Genomic DNA, 24,061 nt, shown 5'->3' with positions numbered 1-24,061 from the left:
ATTTCAGATTCAAGAAGAAAATGTTGGATTGGGCAAAAGTTTATAGAATTTCATTCAGTTTAAAAATAATCTTTTAAATGTTTTAGGCATCATTATATGGGATGATATCTAAGATGATTCAAGTGGAAAGGGAATTTTCCTTTATACTTTATACCCTGTTTGAATTTCTCAATGATACTCTTTTGTTTTTAAACTTCAAAAATATTTAAATGTTTAAAATACCTAAAGAAATGAAATAACGCATTCATTATTGTCAGGTCTCCGTCAGGAGTATGCAGCCACCACATCTCGGCGCAGTTCTGGTTCATCTTGCAATTCTACAAGACGGGGTACTTTTAGTGATCAGGAACTTGATGCGCAAAGTTTAGATGATGAAGATGACAATATGCATCATGCAGTATACCCTGCTGTTAACAGGTTTTCACCATCACCACGCAATTCACCTCGACCATCACCTAAGCAGTCACCCAGAAATTCACCTCGTTCACGATCTCCTGCTCGGGGAATAGAATATAGTAGAGTGTCCCCACAGCCTATGATTAGCCGCTTACAACAACCTCGCCTTTCACTTCAAGGTCATCCCACAGATTTACAGACAAGCAGTGTCAAAAATGAAGGTAATTAGAATGTTTCTGGAAAAACAGTTGTCCTTCATATTTCAATATGAAAGTAACACAATTCTTACCAAGGTTTTGTATTTCAGATAAGTAGATCAAGAATTTGGTCAGTTTACTAGTGAATCAATACACAAATAAAGGAGAAAGTGAATTATACTTGATTATGTTAGTGTTGCTTTGTCCTCATGAAGTGATCTGTATGTAGGTTTTGATTTAATTAATTTATAGTTCATTTAAAGATTCTCTTCTACCCATTTATAGAACCTGGGTTGAGTTATTTATTTTTATAAGACATGTACTTCCTGTTAACTCTTCTAAAATATGCTGAATGCTTAAATAATTTGATTTGTGAATGCCAATTAATATTTTAACTCTTTCTTCAACTAAAAGAATGGTTTGATTTTTTTTCATTAAATTCTGTTGTTAGAAAAACTGAGACGCAGTCTTCCAAACCTGTCCCGAACATCTAGTACACAAGTTGACTCAGTGAAAAGCAGCAGAAGTGACTCAAATTTTCAAGTGCCAAATGGAGGAATACCTCGCATGCAACCTCAGGCTTCAGCCAGTAAGTATCGTTTATGTATCAGTTATTTAAAGGAAAGTGAAAATTATAGGTAGTAATTTTGTGCTGAATAGCTGTATTAAACCATATCTGTAGTAAAATGCAGTGATTATTCATTGCTATAATAGCTATATTAAAATTCAAATCTTGTTCCTGTAAGATATAAAATTTAAATTTTATTCCATTTGTGTCAGTACTTATATCTGTATGAAACTTTGGTCTCTCCAGAATTTTAAAATAAGCAAAGTCTACTGGCTAAATATATATGTATGCTCTTAAAAATATACATATATATATGTATATATTCCTTAAAAACCTATACCTTATGTATCTGTATATACATACCTTATGTATACATAGATATAGAGATATATTCCTTAAAAACCTACACATTAAAAATAACAAGATTTTTGTGGGAGATAGTCCTGGAACAGACAACTTAAAACCCAAGCAGCTTTCTTACTAGAACATTAATAAAAAGCAATAATGATCCTGCAAAAAATACTAGCATAATCAAAAACATGTTAAATTTTCAATGACTTAAATAAATACTCCAGCAAATATAGAACTTCACTAAAAAAAAAAAAAGTTGAAGGTAATTTGATGGAAAGGAAGAGCTGAGTCTGTTGAATGAAGGAGACATATGCAACAGAAACAAAGATGAGAAAGAATCATGAGGAAGGAACTTCTAAGACAGAGTAGCCAAACTGAGCCAAGAAGTGATATGGAAATAGATGGATACTGTGTACTTTAGTGTAAAAGATGATTAAAAAAGAATTGAACACTTTCCAAAGAATATTATTAACTACAGTAGATAAGAGCATGTAATCAAACCAGTTTTAAACAAACTATCACAGTTATTCCTATAATTTTAGAAATGCTCTGTATGCATGTCTTGTATCCAACAGCTCACATCAGTCTTGTGGTCTGATTGACTCAGTTCCTTTGTAGCATTTTATGTCACTGGTTGAAGTGGTGGCTGTGATGTGTTCCTTCATTTCCTCAAGGCTATGAAGAAGTCACACAGACATGAGGTTATTGATTATTTATATAACTTGCTTATTGAATAATACAACTTTGAAAGCATTTGATTATTTTTTAATTCCCTTACACTCTTCCTTGGCTCTGTTGTGTTTATCTGACTTTGTGTATTTTGTGTGAAGCTGCTGTTACTTGGTGACTCAAAAATAAACCGGCCCAGGAAAAAATACATTTGAACCCAAATGATTTTTGTGATAACACTGATATATTTTCCTTATTTTCTAGTTGTATATGATATTTATATTACAGAAACTTGCATTTTGCTGTACCATACATACATAATCCTGTTTAATCCTCAGAAAAATTCTAGGAAGTAGGTACAGTTATTAACACATTTTGCAAATTAGGAAATAGGAGCTTTGAATGGTTGAATAACTTATCTTTGATCATATAGCTTATAGGTGGCAAGTTAGGATTCACACCCATATTGATTGTGCTCAAGAATCCAAGTCCACCTAGAGAGATTTGTCACATTTATGGTTTAGAACTAAGATTTAAAAATAATCCAGAAATACTATTTTTTTCTAAGATGAACCATAAAATTTAAAGCACTGTGGAAAATTATTACATAGAGATTTGTGTACTTCATTTATTCAGCTGGATGTGTGCACATGTTTTTGAACCAAATTAAATTTTAAACTTAGTATTCCAGGTCTTGCAGACTATGTGAGTAATAAGTAAGAGTGCCATTATGATACTCATATGGTGTACTCATAAATGGTATAGAAAATAGGGAATCACAAAACTTTAAAAAGTTACAATTTGAACTCTTAAGTTCTATCAAAATGATAAATGATAACTTTTGTGCCTTTAAGTCTGCAAGTTAATTTGTCCCTTGAGGACAATGTGTTTCTGGTTTTTTTTCCTCCCTTGGTATATTTGCCTGAAACAAAAAGCAATGCACAATGTTAGTAACAACAGGAAAGAAAATTTTATATCATTAAGAAGATTAAGCAATAAAAATCATGCATATTATAAGGTACACTTTTATAGCCTATGCACAGATAATCCAAAACATCATTTGTATTTGTGCTTTTATGCTTAGTTTGAATTGTTAAGTTCGGAATTTCTCAAAACTTTACATGATTATATCTCCAGAGACAGCTTCCCTGCTCTTTGTTAAAACTAGCTATATCTATATTCTCTTTACTTTTATTCAGTAAATTCTCAGTACCAACTCTTTATTCAGGGTTGTTCTCTCATGCCCTCATGTATGTTCTTTGTTTGAACTATTCTAGCACACCTCAAAGCTATATGGAAATAAAAAAAATTCTTCACAAAAATAGAAGAAAATAGAAAAGGTTGAGAACCTAGAATAAAAATGTTAATAGAAAAATATACTGACCATGTCTTAAACTTTGTGATAATTACTTGCCTTCCCCAGTGGTAGAATTACCATTGTAATTACCCGCTGATTCCCTAGAATTTTTTTCTGTAGGTGAATTATTTTTTCTTTTTACCTATAAATTGATAATTAAAATATATAGGGAAAAATAATGAGATTCTGAACACTAATTTACTTTTAAGTAGAAAATATGCATGTAGTTTCATAGTGGTGTATTTCAATACTTGAACAGGTACAAGCAAAAGACAAAGCAAGGTACCATCCTTTTTTTTTTTTTTTAATTGCATATAGTTGTTTTATTTTTATACTTGAAGCTATAATGAAGCTTATTTACAATTAAAATGCCATGCTTATTTTAGTGTAGAATCACATTAGTCAAAAATATTTTTGGAAAATAGTAAATCCAGAATTTTATCAAGTTTAAAACTTGTTTATTTTATAAAAATATTTTAAAGCCTTCTGTTTAAAATTAACATATTTTGTAACATATTATCTATTTTTCTTAATTTTACATATATCTTTGATGAATAGAAATGTATGTATGTGTTCTTTTAATTACTGTGTGTATATATACTGTTTTCATAATAGCCTTTTTATTTTGATATAGAATTATTTATAAATGTTATAATAGCAAGTCTTACACATTTTATACACGAATTAGTATTTTTTATTTTTTGTATAAACCGGTTAGTATAATAGATGTTGCATTTTGTTATCCTTTAAGTTTTTATTTTTCCAGCCCTTAAGTGGTAAAGCTTTGGTTCTTACTTGCTGGTCTGCATGAACCTAACTTTGCAAGGTTGCTGTTATTTCCACTTACGGGACCACTTCTTTTGCCTTCTTATGCCAATCACTGTTTTTATATGCTTATTTGCTATGGCTGCATTATTGTGGATGCTGGCATTCAAATATGAATATTATGAGAGTTCTAATATATTTTAATTTTTATAGCTATTACCAATTTCCAACTTTTATATTTGAAATGTGAATAACTTAAAAAGCTTAAGAAAACCAGAGCATTGGAGAGGTCATGGATATATGTCATTTTCTCAGTTTCTCCATTTAAAGGAAGGAATGTTTGTCAGGAACAGAGTTTTTCAAAAGACTAGCGCCTTGCTAAGACTACTAGAGTAGAGGTTCAGTAGGAAATTTAGTTTTCAGAAAGATACAGGAATTATTGGTTCAGAAATAAGAAAAGGGAGAAAAACCCAAGACAACCTGCTGGTTTAAAAAAATTAAAGTAATACTCAAACTCTGGTTAGTATTTTTAAATGTTTACTTTCACATTAATTACCTCATTTGAACCTCACAACAACCCATTTCTTATTTTTATAGAGGAAGCAGAGATCCATATGTATTATACGTGCAATGGCATATACCTAGAAAAGTGCAAAACCAAACCAAATTACTCCCTCCTCCCCACCCCTCTTTGAGTCCCCTGTTTTCCTCCCAATAATTTTTTTATTACATCATGCTGACCTAACTGCAAATGAGTAGGCATCTTGGAAAATATTCCTGGATGACTCTGTTGGAGCATTATTGAACTATAAATACTTTGTGAATTACCACAGAAGAGTAAAATAATCCAGTGTAATATTTATCCACTTACTTACATTTAGTCAAATGGAAGAATATTTTTATGTAATATTTATCCACTTACTTACATTTAGTCAAATGGAAGAATATTTTTGCGTAGGATACAAAGTATTCCCCCAGAGAAAAGGTATATGGTCAATATTCTACTCCGGACTTCTCACTGAAGAGGGAGTGTCGAAGGCAGTTGTCAGCTTATGCATAACCAGACTGCCCTGAGACTCCTGGGGAAGGAATTCTCATCCAGATTTCGCTGGGAACCAAACATTAAAAGATTACACTTGAATTTTACAAAATTATGAAACATAAATTCAAAGAAATAAGTCATGATAAATCTCTGTAATGGGCTGATGTAAGAATGAATGGAATACTTGTAGAATTTCTTTTTAAGAATGAGTGCAATGATGGGTCAATTATCTAATTACAAAGAGATTTTATAAATGTAGTTTTTCTGACACTTCTGTAAATTTTGATTGAATACATCTGGAATGGGTACCCATCATCTGTATTTTTTAGAAGTGTCTCACCTGATTCTGGGGTATATTCAAGTTTGAGAAACACTAGATTAGACCTCTACTCCAGAGGATCTTGAATACTTAGTTCAGATCTCTGGATTTTATCCAGTGATCAGTCACTCATGTCTCCTTTATTATTCAACAGATATTTATTGGGTATATGTTATGTTCTGGGCACTGGGATTATAAATATAAATGAGACAGCATGTGCCCTTCAATAGCAGGGAGTGATTGGCAGGAACTTCTATGGGAACAGAAGAGAGGCATTAAACTCAGCAATGTGAAGAGGTTTTCAGAAAAGATACTGAAGATATCTCTCCACTAACTCAGGAGGAGATTATGAGACCACATGAAGAAAGACAGGTTTACCTAACAGTGGAATTGGTAATGAAGTCTTAAAAGTAGCACCCTGATTATAGTGGTTTTGTATGACTAGAGTGTAGGGTGCAGTGATGAAGGATGAGAGAGATACATAGGGCACAGATTGGGAGTTTTTTAATATATTAAGGAATTTGGGTTTTATCCTATAAGTGTGGAGAGCCATGGTAGACTTTTAATCAATGTTACTTCTTAGAAAATCCATTCTGGTAGCAATATGAAGAATGGATTAAAGTTGAAGAGAGAGTAGAAGCCATTTAAAAGGCTTTTGTATAATCATGGCAAGAAATGACTATCTGAACAAAGGCACTGGTGCAGGAGGTGATGAGATCTGGATGAATTTTTAGAAATGAAGTACAAGATATGTGACTGGGTAACACCCGAGAAGATGGGAGGTGGAGAGAAAGAGGATTGAAAGGTGACTCAGAATTTGTAGCAATGAAAGTTTCAAAACAAAATGTCATTGCAGAGTTAGGGGGAACGGGACATTTTACTTAGCAGTAATTAACATTCTTTTATAGTGGTTTATGCTTACTTAGTATTTGGGACCTGGAGATTATTTTTAACATCTCCCCATATGACAAAATTATGTTCAATAATAATGAAATAGAATGAGTTATAATAATAATGGCTGGAGAAAATGCAGACAATGAGAAATATTCTTTTATTGAGCATTATTTTATAACTCAGTAAAAAAATAATATCAACATTATAGTACAAAAAAGAAATACTTTTAAATCATTTTTTATAAAAAAGGAAAATATGTTTTTACATATTGGTTTGTCACAGTAATGAATATTATAGCTTTAGTTTCTGGAAATTTGTCAATAACTTCTTCAGAATTGATCTTTGCATATTGAAGCTCAAGACACAGTATAGCCAGATTTATCAATTTCTCTTCAGTCATGTTGATTGAAGAATAGTCTTCAATTTTTAAATCTGAAAAGGTTTTTTTTTTCCCCCACAAAGCAGCTTTTATACAAGTAAGGAAATATTCAACATAATGATAAGTTTGGCAGAAATTAATAAAATTCCATTTTACAGGATATTTCAGAAATTGCCATCTTATCCATATCTTAGTTCCTTTGGGGATCAAATCTAATGATTTTTAAATGTCTTCACAGCTGAAAAAATTTAATACTCAGTCACATATAATTACAATTGAAGTAACTCACATTCTGTTTCATTGACTTTATAATCACTGTACCATCATTGTTTATTTCTAAGCTGTGTAAATATAGGAATATATTATTATACCATAGGGGTTGGAGGCATATAGTGTGCTAAGCTTGATTTCACATCTCTATGAACTCTGGAAAGAAATGTGTAGCTGAATCCCCCTATGTTAGGGGAGACCATATAACTGGGAGTTCTCCTGATGATTTTTCATGTGAAATGCAATGTACTTTAAAAGATAAGTATTAAAACACGTTCATTTAAATCTTTCATATATGCTATTAAGAGGCAACAGTACCTGCAGCAGTTGTTTATAACTTAGGCTGACAAACTGTTTTCTTCAGGGAGGAGCATTTTATCGCCAACATTGATTATTAATCCAGGACATGATGATAATAAAAAAAACAGACCAAGCTGGTTTTATTTTTGTTCTGAATTCCTTACAGACCATTCACTCACTTACTGCCTGCACTGGACTGGGAGGGGGAGGTACTGGGTGGGGGGACCGCACTTCCACTAGCCTTCCCCTGATGCACATGAATAAAGTGGAAGGATTGGATGTAGGAAAACCCAAAAGGACACTGTTCTAATCCAAAAATAGGGTGATGAAGGTCTGAATTAGGTATTTAGGAAACAGTAGGGATGTAAAGGAAGAGATCAACATAACTGCAGGGATGACTAAATGGAATTAAAGAAAACTTTGAGCCAGAATGACTTGGAAAATGGTGGTGTATGTTTAACAAAAATACAGAGGCATTTGGGATTGGTTTATGGAGGAAGACAGTAACCTAAATAATGGTAGCATGAGAGAATAATATTTTTATTGTACCATCTTTGCTTTTCATGGTGGGGTCTTGCTAATTTGGAATTATGTAAATATTAAGAGAGAAACCAGGGAAACCATGAGTATTTTTAAACAGCTAACACACTGAATTCTATTATTGTAGAAAAATTTGGAGACTTTCCGTTTACTACACTTTATCATTTAAAAAATGATACAGTCTTTAGAAGACTCATCAAATTAAGAGTGATAATTCAGATAAAAATTTAGTTTTCTTATTTGAGTAATACACCAATATGTTGTATCTTATGAAAATCACTAATTTCATTCTGACAGATTTATCAGATTTGTTGTATTAGACAAATTTAGTGTATACTGCCTGATTCTATTTGCAGTCTGATTCTTCAGATTACCATTGCATAGATTTTACTTGTTATGGATGCTTTTGTTGTGACCCATGAAACTTGAGCGAGAAAGTTTGGAGTTATCATAGCTATTAATTTAAATAGGACCTTTCCAAAACAGATTATAGATGATATTTGATGTTAGGCCCTCACTAAAAAAAATTTTAATGGTTAATAGGTATTGTGGATTGCCAGCATACATACAGATAGTTACCTTTTGCCCTCATTTCTCTATTCCAATCATAGTGGCCTATTTCCTGTTCTTCAGATATAGTAGGCACACTCTTACCCCAGGTCCTCTACCATTGCTTTTCTGTCTGTCTACAGTGCTTTCCCCAGATATCTGTATGGCTTACTTCCTCTCTTCCTTCAGATCTTTGCGCAAATGATCTTTGTCATCTCAGGGAAATCTTTCCTGATCACCCTATTTATAATTGCAATTTAAATCTCCCCATTTCCTGTCTCCCTTCCCTACTTAGTTTTCTCCTTAGCAGCTATCACTGACTATTTGACTCTTTTATTTCCCCTTTCCTTTCAGAATGTTAGTTCCATGAAAGTAGGAATTTTATCCACCTAGTTGGCTACTGAACAAATCCACTATACCTAAAACCTGAAATAAAGTAGATAATTAACTATTTGAAAGAATGAGAAAAAGCAGCAGTGAATGAGTAAATGAATGACACTGTGAATGGTTGAAAGCATGTATGAATAAATATGCAAATGGAGAATATTCAGTGATGATAGGATCCTATATTTCTGTGGGATAGGTATGAGGTAATTATAAAATTGATTTTTTTTTTTTAGGTTTGAAGAAGTTTTTAGTAGTCTTCCTGGCAATATTTAAGCTGAATTGGTATATATTTGGCTACGTAATGTGTGGAGTAAAACTGGAAGTCAAATACATTTATTACTCTTTAAAAATATTTACTATCAGACAGTGAGGAAACAATAGTTTTTTAAAAGCATTGATATAGTTAAGCAATAGGGCAAAAGAGAAAGTCTCCTTAATTCTCTTTGATGATATTATCAAGTATTCCTTTGTCAATCCGATAATTGTTTAAATGCTGGCCAGATTTATGGTTGTCGGATCTCTCTCTCTCTCTCTCTCTCTCTTTCACATATAAATCCTAGAAGTCCAACTTCTCAAACAGTAGAGTGACATTTTAGAACCGCTTAAATAGGTGACTATACAGGTAGGTGTGGGTCTTTTCAGTTCAGTGAAACTATAGTGAGCTTTAACTCTGGATGGCTCTGAGCTGCTGCTTACATGCCAGTTCTGAGAGTTTCGTTGCAGTTAATAGAGTAGGAGTTTTGAAGAAAGCTTAAAACTCCTCATTGATCACTTTAAGAAGCAGATGCTCTGACCCCTCCAACCCTGTCAACCCCAACATACAGTGTGCACCCCCACACACACACCCCCATCCACCACATATAATATGTGCACAGCACAGATATATTGCTACCCAAAGTCTAAAGTACAAATTAGTTTTATGCTACAGCAAGATGATGTTGAATATATTAAAGCCACTGGGTTTTTACTCCCTTGAGGACCTGCCTGGTTCTGAGTTTTCTTCTCCTTTTTGAGTATGGGGATTACTGTTCTATGTTAGGGCAATTCATCTAACAATAACTGCTTTGCCAAAGTCTGCTTTTTTGCATTGAACAAGTACTACTTTTATTTTATTCTATACTGTGTGCTTGTGTTCATCACTTTTACTTACTTAGCTTTATATTCTTTGCATCCTGTAGCATGTTTGCCGGTGGTTTGTTTTCTCTTTGATATTTTGATTAGTTTACATATTGTAGATTTTCTCATCTATAAGAAACTATTTCTGAAAGTATGCACTTTGCACTAAGATTTCCATCCCTTTTCCTTTCCGACTTAATGCACTAAGCATCACTTTCAGATTCCTCTGCTTCTAGGTTTCTAACATATTTTCACCTTATGGTTTCTGTTCCTTGATAAATTTTCAAGTATGTATTAAAATATTCAAGTTTACAGAAGCTATAGCCTTTATCTTGTCCTTCCAGGCAAATATTACAGTTCCTTATTTTTCAACAGCTTCGCAAAGGCTGAAAAATTTGCCTCGTACTTCCCTCAAAGCCAAACAGTTGCTTCCAACTTCATCTACAAAAAGAGGTAACTACAGCCTCTTACTAAGTTTTAAATTTCAGCAAATAATCTGATAGTTAAATCTCATACCTTTTGGTACACTGAGTCATTGATGTCTGTAGGGCATGTTTTAGTCTTTTTTATTTTTTTACATAAAGTAATGTGGATTCATTCTCTCTTATTTGGATAAATCCGGAAGAAACTTATTTTCTGCAGAGGTATGTATTGGATTGCTCTTCTGAAGGGAATAAGTGATATGTAGCATTTTCTATTAGAGAATTTATCATTTTTCTTACCAACCTAAAACTGAAGGTCATTGTTTTAACTTAATGTAGGTGAATGTAGTGCTTTAAAATGAACCAAATGCCAGACATTTTGTATGTAAATTTTTTTCTTCTGACTTTTGAGTTTTGGATTTACTTATCTGTAGGATGAAATGGGAATGCTTTCATGTTAGAAGTTGATAAACATTAAATCACAAGTTGTTGTGGTTAACTGGTAATGTTTAGACTATTTAAGGGAATGGTATCTTTTTTAAGACCTGAGAGTTGAAGTATTTGGAGGTTGGACACCAAAGCTATCATACTGGTTTGAAGAGATTGGATGTATGAGCAGCTAGAAAGAAGTAGAATTGGGGAAAATACCATGCAATTGGGTAGGACCAGCAGTAATAAGAATGAATAGAAGCCTCAGAGGAAGTGGGACATAACAAATATAAGCAATGAAGAAAAATATTTCCCCTGTCCAGGACATGTAGATTTCCTGACGGTTCCAGAACTCAGTAAATAACAAAGATATATGAGGAGGATAAAGTATTAAAGGACATTATGTGGGAAGAGGAGGTTTGAGATTTGATTGTCAAAGAAGAAGATTTGGTTAATATGGGTACAAAAGCACTGAAATACGTATTTTAGCAAGTTCATTAATGTGTAAATGTTTTAGCAATGATTTGGTGGGTTAAATATGATTTAAAGAAATAGTTTTAGATAATAGAATCTGAAGGAAAGAGAATAGTCAAATGGAAATGTTGGATGTGTAAATGTTTGTGTTTTGAATACCAGAAGTTGATCATAGCCCTCCAATACAAATGTCTTTTGGTGCTACTGTCCGAAATAAGAATGGATAGGGGTGCCTAGGTGGCTCAGTTGGTTAGGTGTCTGCCTTTGGCTCTAGTCATGTTCTTGGAGTCCTGGGATCGAGCCCTGAGCCCTGTGTTGGGCTCCCTGCTCAGTGGGGAGTCTGCTTCTTCCTCTCCTTCTGTGCGCCCCCCCAGTAACTCCATAAAATCTTTAAAAAAAAAAAAAAAAAAAGACTGGATAGTATATGTTCTTTTGTTAGAGAAGAAGGTGATTTATTAGGAATTATTATAGAAAGGGTCCTTATAGAAATTATTTGAGGACCATAGGCTTCTTCTTTTTTTTTTTTTTTGAGACTTCTAGATATTTTTTGAGTACTTGATGAGAGGTAGTAAAAACAGGAACATGAAGAGATTGTGGTGTCTAAAACAGGGCAAGAAATTACTGTATCATAATAAAACATAGGATTTTAAGTTTATATAAATTTGTATGTCTCTCTAAGCTGCTTCATAATTTTGGGGGGGTCAGGTAGGTTTAAATAATTTTAAATATTTACTTAAGGATTTTTTGCTCTTTATTAGGTTAAGAAGATATAACTTCTGGCTGGTTGTTTTTTTTTGTTTTGGGGCTCTTTTGGTTTTTTGCCTATGGAAGTTACATATTTTTGTGATTGAGCCACCAAACTCCCACTTTCTATGATAAAATGACAGGAAAACCCAATCTTATAATTCCTGGTACCTCTAGTTGTCCAGTTGACTTAGTAAAGGGAAAGAAGTTTGTATGTTTGTGTGTTGGGTTTTGTTGTTGTTTTGTTTCTTTTTGTTTAATCTCTTATTTAACTTAATCCAGACTCATATTTTTTTGATTGGTATTGTAGTTTGGGGATGATCATTTTACACTACTAGAAGTTCTGAACCAAAATAAAAAAAAAATTCTGAACCAATTGAAAAATGGGCACAGATATACAATAGGATTTCAAATAATTAGGTTAGGGGTACCTGACTGGCTCAGTCAGTAGAGCATGTGATTTTTTTTTTTTTTTTTAGATTTTATTTATTTTTTTTGACAGACACAGCGAGAAAAGGAACACAAGCAGGGGGAGTGGGAGAGGGAGAACAGGCTTCCTGCAGAGCAGGGAGCCCGATGCAGGGCTGGATCCCAGGACCCTGGGATCATGACCTGAGCCGAAGGCAGATGCTTAACGACTGAGTCACCCAGGCGCCCCAGAGCATGTGATTCTTAATCTTGGGGTGTTGAGTTCTAGCCCCATGTTCATCATCAAGCCTACTTTAAAAAAAATAAAAATAAAATATTAGGTTAATTACTGGTAAAGTTGAACCCGAGAATATGTCTTGGATCCAAGGCCAAATGGATTTTCTAATTTACCTTCATATCTAGACTTTGAAAGAGAGGGGTCTGCACTGGACTGGGGGATTCTCTGTTCTTGTTAGGGATGTGAGGCAGATGAGATTCAGATACCATGTGTTCATAGGTACCTTTGGCACTTTAAACCTGGACTAGAGAAACATGGGACTGGATAGTAAATTGTCACATAAATCAGTTGTCCCATCCTGGGGATGAACCTGTAACATCTTAGAAAGTTGGCGTACTTATTTTAAGGACTCAAAGGATCATGGGAAGAGGGAGAAGGTCGTTCCCTTAACAATTGGAAATAGGACACTATGATTTTATTTTATTTTATTTTATTTTTTTTAGAGAGTGCGCATGAGCGGGGGGTGGGGTGCAGAGGGAGAGAAAAAATCTTACGCAGGCTCCATGCTGAGCATCCACTCGATCTCATGACCCTGATCTTGTGACTTGAGCCAAAATTAAGAGTCAGGTGCTTAACCACTCAGGCACCCCAGTCACTTGGATTTTAATTGCATTTAGTAGTAGCTGGAGTTTGAAGATAGGAAGGGAAGTAAGAACTGTGTTGCCTGGCACAAAGGGACACACCGTAAACATCTGTGGAATGAACACAGTCATGCCACTAACTCAAGGCTGGACACATTCCTCTTTGCATTTTCTTCTTGCAGGGTTTTTTGTTTGTTTGTTTCTTTAGCCCATCCTTCTCTTTGAAGAAAAAAAAAATCCATTGTGTATTGTTAAGGCTTCGTTCATGGGCTTGACTACTTAAACTGCTCTGACAAAGAGATATTCATTCCTATTTGTTGGGAACTCAGTGAAGGGGAGGTAAACAAAGTAGAGACCTCATCAAGTCAGGGAAAAAATAACTACTTAGAAAAAGTGAATGTGTAGATCAGGACAAATTAAAATGTAGAAACATACTTTAGAAGGAAAGAGGCAGCACCTTAGGACGAGTTAGCAGTGGTAGTTTTCCAGTACTGCTTTAATTCATTATATTTTGAATATTCATATAAGGTGAGATAAACAACATTTATAAGAGGCCGAATTGATAGGAGTTTAAAATGCTGTTTGATATCAGACTATCTGAAAATGGAGTACCTAGGAATTTTGCCATTACCTTTGATCCAAAATTTAAAATTTCTTATATTTGCTTTTCATTAACAAGTATTTATTGAATCTGTATCATAAACAAGATACACTCATTACACGCCACCCCCTCCCCCCATGTCTAGTTCCTCTTTACTTTTTCTATTATAGTTGTGGTCAAAGCCAGCCTCTGCCGTATGGAGTTTTTTTTTTTTTTAAAGATTTTATTTATTTATTTGACAGAGAGAGACACAGCGAGAGAGGGAACACAAGCAGGGGGAGTGGGAGAGGGAGAAGCAGGCTCCCCTCAGAGCAGGGAGCCCGATGCGGGACTCGATCCCAGGACTCCAGGATCATGACCTGAGCTGAAGGCAGTCGCTTAACCAACTGAGCCACCCAGGCGCCCCCGTATGGAGTTTTTAGATACAGTTAAAATGATAGGAATTGCTCCCTTTCCCATGATTTTATTATATAAAATTGAGAGAATGGGAAAGGAGAGGGAACAGGGCTCTCTCCGAACACACAAATTCCTGTTAGCCATTTCATGCTATTTTTGGAATGATAATTGAATAGATTCTACTTACATTTAGAGTTAATAAGTCTTTTGTGATTTTCCAAGATCTTTTTTCTTCTTTAGTTACATCTTGACTACATCTATTAATTTCTCTTGCAGATAAAGTCCTAGATCAAAATTTTCTCCTCTCTGAAAATTGTGCTTTTATTTTTCTGATTAAAAACTATCTGCATTTTAGAAAATTAAAGTTAGAGCTAGAATGCCTTCAAAGATCACCTAATTTCAGTTAACCTCATTTTATTCTTTTTCCTTCCCAAGTTTATACATAAGGCATAAATGCTGCTACCATTAGAGGAAACACTTTTTATAATAGTAAAACTATAGCTTAGTGCACTTTACATTCTGGTTTTCCCTCAAGTTATACATTAACCTTGTTAAAATTTTTTTTTTTTTTTAAGATTTTATTTATTTAGGGGCGCCTGGGTGGCTCAGATGGCTAAGCGTCTGCCTTCAGCTCAGGTCATGATCCCAGGGTCCTGGGATCGAGCCCCACATCGGGCTCCCTGCTCAGCGGGGAGTCTGCTTCTCCTCCTCCCTGTGCTTCTCCCCCTGCTCATTCTCTCTCTCTCTCTCTGTCTATCTCTGTGTCTCGAATGAATAAATAAAAATATCTTTAAAAAAAAAAAAGATTTATTTATTTGACCGAGAGAGATACAGCAAGAGCGGGAACACAGCAGGGGGAGTGGGAGAGGGAGAAGCAGGCTCCCCGCCGAGCAGGGAGCCCCATGGCTCAGATCATGACCTGAGCCAAAGGCAGACACTTAACGACTGAGCCACCCAGGTGCCCCAACCTTGTTAAAATATTTCTTTCCATATTCCGAGATTGTAGAACTTTTCGACTTGTCCTTTCATATACTCTAGTGCATTTTTCTAAGAATTTAGGATTAATAAATTTAAAAGGATTTCTAATTTATAAATCTGTTTAAACTTTGTTATTTTAAAATATAACACAAATTCAGAAAACCATATAATACATAGTTTAATGAATTCTTGCAAGGCAACCCCTTAGTGACCACCATTCATATCAGGAGACTATAACTTGCTACTTCAGAAACTACCTGTCTCTTTCCAAACACAATCCTCTCTTGACCCACTCTCCCAGAGTAGCCATTGTTCTGAATTTTTATAGAATCGCTTCCTCACTTCTTTGTATGATTTTTATCATTCAAGGAATGAAACTGTAGTTCTGCCACTTTAATATGTGTCTTTTTACATTTCTCTTGATTTATAGTTTTCTTCCAACTCTTTACTCCCCCTTGTTAGGTTTGTTTGAAGAAACCACCAGATCATTTGCCCTATAGATGTGGATGTAGATCCACAGGCTGGATCTTGCTGATATCTTTTCCACAGTGTCATTTAGTAGATTTCTCTGTATTTCCCATAAATTGGTAATTGGATCTAGATGCTTTACTGGATTCAGTTTTGCTATTTTGGGCAAGACTACTTCATAGGTGGTGCTGCTGCTTTAGCCACAAGTGCACAAGGCAAGATTACCTCTTTTCTTGATATTATCAGTCATTGATGGTTAATGCCTATATCCTTATTTTTCTTAAATATATATATATCATTATGAACTTACAGGTTCAAACATTTTTTATGTATTTTGATTCATTCTGGATATTTTCCCAGCTTTGGTGGAAGCTTCTTCAAGTTGGCCCTCAAGACTTTTTGACACAAGCCTAGTAGTCTGATAAATTCTTGCTAACTGGTATGACAAGATAGGCACATCTTGTACATTTCCTGCCACAGAACTGGATTTAGTCATTTCTCCAAAAAGTCCTGATTTCCTTTGATAGGAAAGGGTATTTCAAAACCCAAATCTGAGTTTTTAGCTATATTAATTGCTATTGGATTGGCCATTGTTTCTAGGTTTTTTAGTTACTAGAGTTAGTACATATATGTGTAGATTTATGTCTGTGTGTTTTTTAAGATTGAATTCCTTAATGAGATCATGCTGATACCTCCTATTCACATTCAAGGCTTCAGGGTAATTATGTAATCTCTTAACTTAAACCAGTATCTCCTTTATCTTGCTCTGAGAATTCTGTCTCTCACCAACAGATAGAATTTTTTTTTTAATATTTTGTTTATTTATTTGACAGACAGTGAGATAGGAAACACAAGCAGGGGGAGTGGGAGAGGGAGAAGCAGGCTTCCTGCAGAGCAGGGAGCCTGATGTGGGGCTCGATCCCAGGACCCTGGGACCATGACCTGAGCGGAAGGCAGACGCTTAACGACGGAGCCACCCAGGCGCCCCAACAGATAGAATTAAAATATCATTTAACATTTTATTTTATCCCATATTACACACAAAATCTGGAGAAAACATTAGCATAATACCATACAATGTGGCTACTGAAAATTGTTTAAAAAGCTTTTTGCATATGCTCACTCCTTTTTTTTAAGCAGTTACACTGCATATCCATTATCAGCTTAAAGAGTTATTTGTACTCTTTCATTTAGTCTTAGTTCTACATTTAAATATGTATTTAATGCTTACCGTCAGTCTGTACATTATTGTCTCACCAACCATTTTTCTTGTTTGAAGCTCATTCTCCAGTAGATTCCTTAAAAAAGGAGTTGTAGGAGCAGTATCCATTCCCTCCATTTTTGTGTGTTGATGACCGTTTGCCCTTTTTATATTTGAAATTCATTAGCTAGATATGAAATCTTTGGCTCATATTTTCTTTCTTTGAGTGTCTTAAATATATTACTCCATTTTTGTCAGGACTAAAAAGTTATTTCTCTTACATTCATTTGGATTTTATCTGGATGTCCAATAGATGTTTTCTTTTCCTTTAAAGTTTAATCATTTATTTTTTAAAAAGATTTATTGATTTATTTTAGAGGGAGAATGAGCAAGTGAAGGGAGGGCAAAGGGAGAGAGAGAGGCAGACTTCTGCTAAGTTTGGAGCCCGATGCAGGGCACAATCCCAGGACCCCAAGATCATGGCCTGAGCTAAAATCACGAGTTGGCCACTTAACCAACTGAGCCACCCAGGCGCCCCTAAAGTTCAGTACTTTATGAGAATATATCTTAATGTTGGTCATTTTGAATTGATTTCCCCAGATAGGCGTGTGTTCTTTCAATATGGAATTTCACATACTTTAAAATTTCAGACAAATTCTTTTGGATTATGGTTTTTAGTATTCTGTTCTCTTGCTTTGGCTTTCTTTTTTTGTAGGAACTCCTGTTGTACGTATGTTGGATGTTCTTTGCCTGTCTTTTCTATCTGTTGCCTTCTCTTGAATCCTTTTCCATCTCTCTTCATTTCTTCTTGTTCTGTGAAAGTTTCTTTTCATTGTCTATTTCTCTTAAAGCATTATCTGTCATGTGTGTAGACTCTTGTGTTCTTTCTATCTTAGACTTCATTTTAGGATGATTTATGTCCGGTTCTTTTCTGTGTTCCATCACCTCATTTTTTAATGTTTCCTATTCTGATTTATGATGTTCTTTCATATCTTTTATCATTTTCTTAAATACTTTTAGAATTTGAAATATTAGATTATAACTTTCATCTTTTGCATGTGTGTACATGGTGAACACAATTTCTGGCAAGGTTGTACCATTAATAGAAATGTTATTCTGCTCCTTTCTTTTTTTAATAGTAACTTCATGTGGGATTTGGCTCAGTTCTTTTCTGTTGCCCATTTTTCTTTGGAATTGGTTTTTTTAACCATTTAGAAAGGGACCTTGATTTAAGATTTTCTAATTTTAGGTCTCTAGAGATCCCTCTTCTGTTGTTTTGGGAAACTGTTAAAAAATATGGCTGCTAATTTTCTGAGATTTCTTACCTTTGCTCCTCTTCCCTACTTATAAAATTCATCCTTTTGGGGCACCTGGGTGGCTCAGTCAGTTAAGCAGCTGCCTTCCACTTATTTATTCATATCTATCAATCTTTTTGTATGTAAGGAATAAAAACTATAGTAAAGCCCATTCCCAGGGGTGTCTTCTGCCTCTTATGTTTAATAAATCTTCTCATGATAACTGTGTGCTTACAAAAATAATGGTGAGTCAAGTATAGTAATGGAAGAAGAAATCAAAGGCTTCTGTGCCTTGTAAATTCTTTTTGTGTGTGATTACTTGTCAGCCTTCACAAGTTTAATAGGGCCTTGGTATCATGTCTTAGGAAACCTGCCTAGGATAGTAGCTCCACAAACATACATTCTGAGTCCAGTTGAAAATAAAAATAGTGAGAATAACATTTTAATTTCTACTCCCAGAGGTGTTTCTCTTTTAGTTCCCAGTAAAGAATACCAATCTGGGAATGAGGAGATGTGGGTTCAACTTCTGACTTTCTTATTTGCTCAGTTGATCTCTGTGGTTGTGGCAAGTTATCTTCTCTACACAGTGAAAAGGTGGGAACAGATAGCACTAGTGAGAGAATCATATTTATGTCATCTCTGCAGTCTTTAATAACCAGAACTTATTTTTAAGTCTTTATTATGTCTGTAACCTCTTACTATCCTTGATGGTGCGTAGACCACTGAGGAACTGGGATGATGTAAGGGAGAGTTAACAAGTATTTTTGTTTTTAATCTATTGTTAAATAATTGGATGGCATGTCTATTTTAATAAATGTTTTTCTCCCCATTAGTCATAGTGGCCAGTGTTTGGGAATGTGTATATTTTTATTGTAAACTATATATTTGATATTTACATATTTTTAGCAATTACACAATTAATGGAATTTATAGTTTAGACATATCACTGTGAAGACAACCATTTGGAGTATCTATTTTTTTTATGTTGCTATTTACATTTGAGATATATTATTTATAAAACATTCTCTGAATATCTACTAAGCTAAAAACAGTATATAGTTTACTCAGTTTCTCCCATTCTAAAGTGCCTGGTGTATTTTCTAAGTCTCAATTAGAAAACTTGCCATTTTTATTAAATGCTTATTAAAAGACAAAAAATGAATGTTTTAAAAATAGAAATCCTCATATTACCCATCATTTCATTTCAGAGGTGACTTAACTTAGACACCAAGGTTAGCATTCTTAGTCATATGTCAGTTTTATAAATAGAGTTCTAATTCTTGCTCAGAGTAGATAACAACTTCATTTTATGCCTTGATTTAAGTGCAATTCTCAGTTTCCAAAATGAGCAAAGAGAAATTATAACCTACTATCATAATTAATTTGGACAATAAAGCCTAATTAACCCCTGTGTTTTAGTTAATTTATAAGGATGGCCTAGGAGACAACTGTCTTGAGTGGCATTGTTTGTTTGTTTTAAGATTTTATTTATTTATTTGACAGGGAGAGAGCACAAGCAGGGGGAGTAGCAGAGGGAGAGGGAGAAGCAGGCCTCCCGCTGAGCAGGGAGCCCGATGTGGGTCTCAATCCCAGGACCCTGGGATCATGACCTGAGCTGAAGGCAGACGCTTAACGACTGAGCCACCCAGACGCCCCTTGAGTGGCATTGTTGAATATCTTTCCAGAGAACTCAGCTGTAACAGGCTGAAAGGCTCCAGTATTCCTTAGATAAGGAAGGCACAGATGTAATATGCCTTACAGTTTGTGTAATATTATACATTTGCCAACTATTTATCCAGATATTACTCATTTGATTTTCGCAGCTAACCCATGATATTTGCTGAAATTTGCTTTCTGGGTTTTGTTTTATTAGATTTACATATAAATATTTCTTTTCTCTTTTGGGGGAGCAGTGCAAGTGGTGTTGCATTTTTTATTTTGATTTCTGTACATTCATTAGTGCTATATAGAAATATAGTAGATTGTTATATGTTAATCTTTTATCCTGTGACTTTACTGGACTTAGTATTTCTAGAAGTTGTTTTGTGTGTGTGTGTGTGTGTGTGTGTGTGTGTGTGTGTGTATTCCTTGGGATTTTTGATGTAACAATCATGAAGACAGTTTCTTTCTAATCTATATGCCTTTTATTTTCTTATTGCACTAGCTAGAACTTCCAGCACTATGAATAAGAGTGGTAAGAGTATATATTTTTCCTTTGTTCCTATCTTAGAGGGTAAGCAGTCTTTCACCAGTAAGTATAATGTTATATGTGTATTTTTTTAAATGTTCTTTAACAAGTTCAGGTTCCCCCATTCCTATTTTTCTCAGGATTTTTATCATGAATATGTGTTAAATTTGGTTGATGCTTTTTTGCGTCAGTAGATGTAATCATGTGACTTTCCTTTAGCCTGTTGTTGTGGTGAATGACACTGATTGATTTTCAAATTTTGAACCAACTTTGCATCCTGGAATAAACCCCACCTGATCGTGGTATATGAGATATATATATATCACTGAGTTCTTGTTTGCTAATTTGTTAAGGAGTTTTACATCTACATTCATGAGAGAGATTGGTCTGTGGTTTTCTTTTTCGATACTATATTTCTGGTTTTGTTTTTTCTGGCTTTATATGTCTTTCTCTGACACCACTCAGGCATTTGGTGGATGAGGCTTGGGGCATTTTATTACTGCTAGGTGGAAATAGAAGGCTGGGTTTTCAACTCAGTCTTTGTTGGCACCTAAGGGAGAGGGGCCAGGTGGGTGGAGGTAGGAGTTCTGGCTCCCCACTTGGTCTCCACTCACACTGTGGTGGAGGTGGTCTTGTTACCACTGAGCAGTTGTCAAAGTCCTGACTCTGTACTGGACCTCCTCTGACACCAACCCATAAGGAGAGGAAAGAACATCTGATTACTGTCTTCTCTGACACCTTCCTGGAGAAAATATTGGGGCGCCTTGTTAAACCTCACAAGAATAGAAGTCCAGACACCCCACCAGCCCTTGCTGATGTGGGTGAGAGTAAGACTACAGTTTTTCTGTGGTGTTTGGCTGGAGTAGAAGAGTTATCATCTAAAAGTTCTCTTTCCTAGTTCTTTGGCTAGAGAGAGCAGGCTTTTTTTCCTCTGTCACACCTGATGGCTTTTCCAGGTTGCCAATTTCTTCAGCTCCAATTTGGGATATATGTAGCAAGAAGAAAACCCTAGCAACTCATTACCGTGTCATCCCTTAGGTCTCAAGGTCCCTAGGCAGTCTTCCTTTTTCCTCTCCACATAGAGTTTTCTTATGTCTGTTTTATGTATCATGCCCAGGGTTTTAAATTATACTTTATACTCATGCCCAGGGAGAAATAGGGAAAAACACATCTATCCCATTTTCCCAGTGGCAGTCTGAAATTCACATTTTTAAAAAATTTCAGGAGACCATCATTTCCCTGGTATTACTATTAGCAGTTCAAAAAATGGTCAGAAGTTTTTCCAGAAGAAAAGATGCTTTTCACAAAGCCTATTTTCAAGATAAGGTTTGGGTAAGACATTCAGAGCATTATAGATATATTCCTGTATGTGTAAGGTTATCATGTAGACATGAAACACTCTTAGCCTCATTGGTATAAGTGCCTAATTTCACCATGGGCTTTACATCAGTCACCATAAGAAGGAAGCCTAGGACTCTTCGGTCATCCCTCATCTAATAGATTGTCATTCACAGTGTCTTAGTGCATCTCTTAATCTGACCTCATTGCTATCTTTCCTCAACTCCCCAGACTTTTCCAGAATACTCTTTGAAGCTTATGATCCTGTGAACTGTACTGTTCTTGCTCCTATCAGAAACCTGTGTTCTACCAAAACAAAACCCTGGCTGAAAGACTACCAACTATGGGAAAAGCTAGGACTGAAGATGGCCTTTTTGGAGTTGGTACTAGAAGGAGGAGGTCCAGGCCACACCCTCAGGTAGTGGCTAGATGAATTAGAGAGCCTTGGTTATCCAGTAAGCCTCCAGGAAATCACTGAAACAAGTTGGGTAGAGCCTGATTTGGCAAGGGAGACAAGGCTGGGCCTAGAGAATGAAGTTGACAAAATATATTTACAGTCACCTATAAAAAGGGGAATATGGATTATGTAAGAGTTAAAAAAAAAAAAATCTTCTGTGAAGATCATGGAATTTGCAATTCAGTGTACTCAGGCCCTGTGGACATCTTCAGTTTTCTGCCAGAGGAGACTGTAACAGTTGTTGGGGACCAGGACATGATTGATTCAAGAGCCATTATTCTCAGTCTTGGCTCTACTGTAGAGTCCCTTATGGAGTTTTCTTAAAGTCAGCTATATTCAGGTGGAATTTTAAACACACAGTTTTAATTTCAGCAAAAATTCACATTCATGGGGCGCCTGGGTGGCACAGTCAGTTGGGCAACCAACTCTTGGTTTCAGCTCAGGTTGTGATCTCAGAGTCTTGAGATCCAGCGTCCCACCAGGCTCTGTGCTTTGGAGTTTCTCTCTTCCTCTCCCTCCGCCCCTCCCCACTGTGCATGCGCTCTCGCTCTCTCAAATACATAAATAAATAAAACTTTAAACACACACACACACACACGTTCATGTAACCACCAATATAGTGAAATTATAGAACATTTCCATCATCCCCAAAAGTTTCCTTGTATTTCTTCCCAGTCAATTCTTCAAACCTCAAGCAAATACCTGATCTGCTTTGTTACCATAAATTAGATTTGACCTTTCTTTTCTTTTCTTTTCTTTTCTTTTCTTTTCTTTTCTTTTCTTTTCTTTTCTTTTCTAAGATTTTATTTATTTATTTGACATAGACACAGCGAGAGAGGGAACACAAGCAGGGGGAGTGGGGGAGAGAGAAGCGAAGCAGGCTTCCCACCAAGCAGTGAGCCCGACGTGGGGCTCCATCCCAGGATCATGACCTGAGCCGAAGGCAGACGCTTAACAACTGAGCCACACAGGCACCCGTAGATTTGCCTTTTCTGGAACTTAGTATAAATGGAGTCCTTCAATATGTGCTGTTTTGTGTCTGGCACTTAATTCACTCAGCATAATTTTTAGAGTCATCCTTATTTTATCTGCAGTTTACTCCTTTTTATTGCTGAGTAGTATTTTATTGTATGAATACACCACATTTGGTTTACTCATTCACCTGCTGATGAAAGTTTGAACTGTGATCAGTTGACTAGAGTGTTCTATAAATGTCAAGCCAATTTGATTCATGGTAGTGTTTGTCTTCTATGTCGTTTCTGATTTTCTACCTATTTTATCAGTTACTGAGACTGGAATAGTGTTGAAATACATAATTGTAGACTTTTCCCCCCAGCTTTCAGTTATGTCAGTTTGTTTCATGTGTTTTGTACATCTGTTTTTGGATATACACAGTTGGAATTCTTAATTCTTTTCTGAATCAACCCCTTTAACATTGAACTCTATCTCTCATGGTCATCTTTTTTTCTGTTGTTATTATAGACATTTCAGCTTTTTCATGATCAGTTTTGTGTATTGTATCTTTTTCTGTGCTTTTACTTTTAATCTATGTTTTATGTCTAAAATGTGTTTATTTTGATTTAAATTCAATTCATTAACATATAGTGTATTATCAATTTCAAGGTAGAGTTCAGTGATTCATCAGTCTTATACCCAGTGCTCATTATATCACGTGCCCTCCTTA

The 24,061-nt window shown here is 35.2% G+C and overlaps 1 protein-coding gene across 2 annotated transcripts in view; it reads left to right on the top strand.

Annotated features, from left to right (window-relative positions):
- The window catches only part of SLAIN2 (SLAIN motif family member 2), an 82,973-nt gene that overhangs the window by 47,569 nt on the left and 11,343 nt on the right, over positions 1-24,061 (top strand). Inside the window, exons 5-7 of one of the 2 annotated variants that reach the window (XM_035005020.1) lie at positions 258-617; positions 1,045-1,182; positions 10,475-10,552. In XM_035005020.1, the coding sequence (XP_034860911.1) occupies positions 258-617; positions 1,045-1,182; positions 10,475-10,552 (576 nt within the window). The remainder of the gene's footprint in view (positions 1-257; positions 618-1,044; positions 1,183-10,474; positions 10,553-24,061) is intronic. The other variant, XM_035005021.1, reaches the window with a different exon arrangement.

This window comes from Mirounga leonina, unplaced genomic scaffold (assembly GCF_011800145.1).
Source record: "Mirounga leonina isolate KUSES-001 unplaced genomic scaffold, KU_Mleo_1.0 Mir_129, whole genome shotgun sequence".
NCBI lineage: Eukaryota > Metazoa > Chordata > Mammalia > Carnivora > Phocidae > Mirounga > Mirounga leonina.
The sequence above is the reverse complement of the archived record's forward strand: the minus strand, read 5'-3'. Positions and strand labels throughout refer to the sequence as shown.